Below are 2,756 nucleotides of genomic sequence, written 5' to 3' on the forward strand. Positions count from 1 at the left end.
TGTATCAGTAAATAATGTGTTTTATACAGATTCCTCCTATTCCGGAATGAAGGAGGTTCTAAAGATTATTTTAACTTCAAAATAAAAAAAAAATAAGATGTAGGAATTATTTTTCTCCCCACAAATATAAAGTAAGAAAGCAATGGTGGTTCAGGGGTAGAATTCTTGCCTTCTCTTTGTTTACACGGGAGTCTATGAAAGATAATACCAACCACTCTGGATTTTTCCCCAGAAAAGATAACTGAACTAAATGGACCAAAAGAACCTAACGGTGATGACTGAATTCATTCTTATTGGAGTCACAAGGTGCCCTGAACTGCAGCTGCCCCTTTTTGGGGTCTTCCTCCTCATCTACATGATCACAGTGATGGGAAACCTAGGCCTGATCATCCTGACCAAGGTGGACTCCCACCTACACACGCCTATGTATTTTTTCATCAGACACCTGGCCTTCATTGATCTTGGTAATTCTACTGTCATTTGTCCCAAGATGCTGGTAAATTTTGTTGTGAATCAAAATACCATTTCCTATTATGAATGTGCCACACAGCTGGCTTTCTTCCTTTTGTTCATTATCAGTGAATTTTTCATCCTGTCGGCCATGGCCTATGACCGCTACGTGGCCATCTGTAACCCTCTGCTCTACAATGTTATCATGTCCCCAAGACGTTGCCATGTGCTTGTGGGTACTGCATACCTTTATAGTACCTTTCAGTCTCTGATGTTCACCATTAAGATTTTCACATTGACCTTCTGTGGCTCTAATGTCGTCAGTCATTTCAACTGTGATGATGTCCCTTTGATACCTATGCTCTGCTCAAATGCACAAGAGGTACAGCTGTTGATCATAATGTTTTCAGCATTTAATCTGATTTCCACCTTGTTGGTTGTCCTGCTATCCTACCTGCTGATTCTGATAGCCATATTTCGAGTACATTCTGCTGAGGGCAGGAAAAAAGCTTTCTCCACATGCGGTTCTCATCTGACAGTGGGGGTTGTGTTCTATGGGACTCTACTTTTCATGTATTTGCAGCCCAAATCTCCTCATTCATTTGAAACTGAGAAAATAGCCTCTGTGTTTTACACTTTAGTCATTCCCATGCTTAACCCCTTGATCTACAGCTTAAGGAACAAAGAAGTAAAAAATGCCTTCCACAGGATCGTTAAGAATCCATGCAATCTTTGTATTTAATATTCAAAATGCAATACTGTTTCAAGACAAATATCTCTGGATGATATTTCTAAAATGCAGAATGACATTCTCTTCGGCACCAGAGCTAAAACTAATTATAAAGCAGAAAGAAATATTGGATGTCCTTTATATAAATCCATGTTAATTCTTGCAATATATATCTCAAATTAAATGTCATTTCTTCTTCATCACAGTTTGCTTCCTATTCATTTCTTCCTTATGTGTTTCCATAGAGCCTTATAGTTCCCCCATGGAAACATTTATTATGCACCTATTCAGTAAACTACGCATTTGTTTCAATCAGGTTTTTTTTCTTTCTTTCTTTCTTTTTTAATACGGGAATCTTATCAATCTGCTTTCATGTCATTGCTGAGGCCAATATAAGAATGTAACCAAAGCTGCAGACAAAACAGGATCTGTGCTTCTATTGACCCCATGAATGGTGCGTTAGTCAGCTGTGTTTTCTACTTGATAATCACTTCTTATCTATGTTATACTCCAACATGTGTGAGGTATGGAAGGTAATTTTGATCTGCTATCATTTAATTTGACATCCTTCCTTCTGAGTTGACGATCCCTGCAGGCTGATCCTTACTACCATATACTTCAGGCACAGACAGTAGTTAGCAAAGGAAATATGGATAACAGAAAATGAATAGAGACAGGGTGGTGAATAGGAGGAAGTGAAAAAAAAAGATATTAAGGATGTCTGATGTGAAGGACTAAAGTATTTATTAAAGATAATAATTGATGGAGATTATGATGATTAAAAAAGTATTGCAAAACCAAGAGAAAGTATTGACATACTTTCTAATTCATATTTTCACTGTGTCAGAGAATATTATATGTGTGCAGAAGGAAGAACAATGTATCAATAGGGCATGTTATGCTACAGTGAAACAATTTTATTGATGAACACCCACATATTTTACTAAAGGCAAAATGTGGATATTGTTCTCTTTATCTGTAGAGGATATATAAAGGAAGGTTAGCTAAATTCTGATGAATGAATAGATACTCTACTGAAGTGTAGTTACTTTCACCATTAATTTCTATTTATTCTCGAGAAGGCTTTGGGAACAAATATTTATAACTTTTCAAACTTTCCTCCCTTCAAACAAAATATCTTCCTGTCTTCCATGTTGTCTTCATCTTCATTCATAATATCAACATTCCTTACCCCACTTTGGTTTATTCTGGTCTCCACAATGATGTGTTCCACTAATCCAGAGAAGTACAAACTTTAATACATCATACCTAAAGTACATATTTTATGTATTTTCTTGGAAATCTAATCATATCTGACAGAGCTAGAAAATATGCATAAAACTCAATACTGAGCTAAAAGAGAAACCTCGGCAGAAATGCAGAATGATTACATAGTTTGGAAAGAATCAAAACCGTTCAAGAAATCACAACAACAATTTAAGTCAGGAAATCTACTCTGGTAAAAAAGGTAAACAAAATTATATAAGTAATCATAACACCCTATTTATTAATATAACTGCAGGTTTACATATTTTAATTTGAAGTATTATTGAGTATAATGTAGTTTACATATTTT

The 2,756-nt window shown here is 35.5% G+C and overlaps 1 protein-coding gene across 1 annotated transcript; it reads left to right on the forward strand.

The window, feature by feature from the left end:
- Positions 1-250: 250 nt before the first annotated feature.
- Positions 251-1,192, forward strand: LOC126080248 (olfactory receptor 8K5-like). The gene has a single exon (XM_049891510.1). The coding sequence runs from the start codon at positions 251-253 to the stop codon at positions 1,190-1,192; it is 942 nt and encodes a 313-aa protein (XP_049747467.1).
- The last annotated feature ends 1,564 nt before the right edge of the window (positions 1,193-2,756 follow it).

Source organism: Elephas maximus, chromosome 7 (assembly GCF_024166365.1).
Source record: "Elephas maximus indicus isolate mEleMax1 chromosome 7, mEleMax1 primary haplotype, whole genome shotgun sequence".
Classification (NCBI taxonomy): Eukaryota; Metazoa; Chordata; class Mammalia; order Proboscidea; family Elephantidae; genus Elephas; species Elephas maximus.

Bases quoted from the DNA above. Each gene is read 5' to 3' on its own strand.
- LOC126080248 (XM_049891510.1), top strand. From the start codon at position 251: ATGGACCAAAAGAACCTAACGGTGATGACTGAATTCATTCTTATTGGA.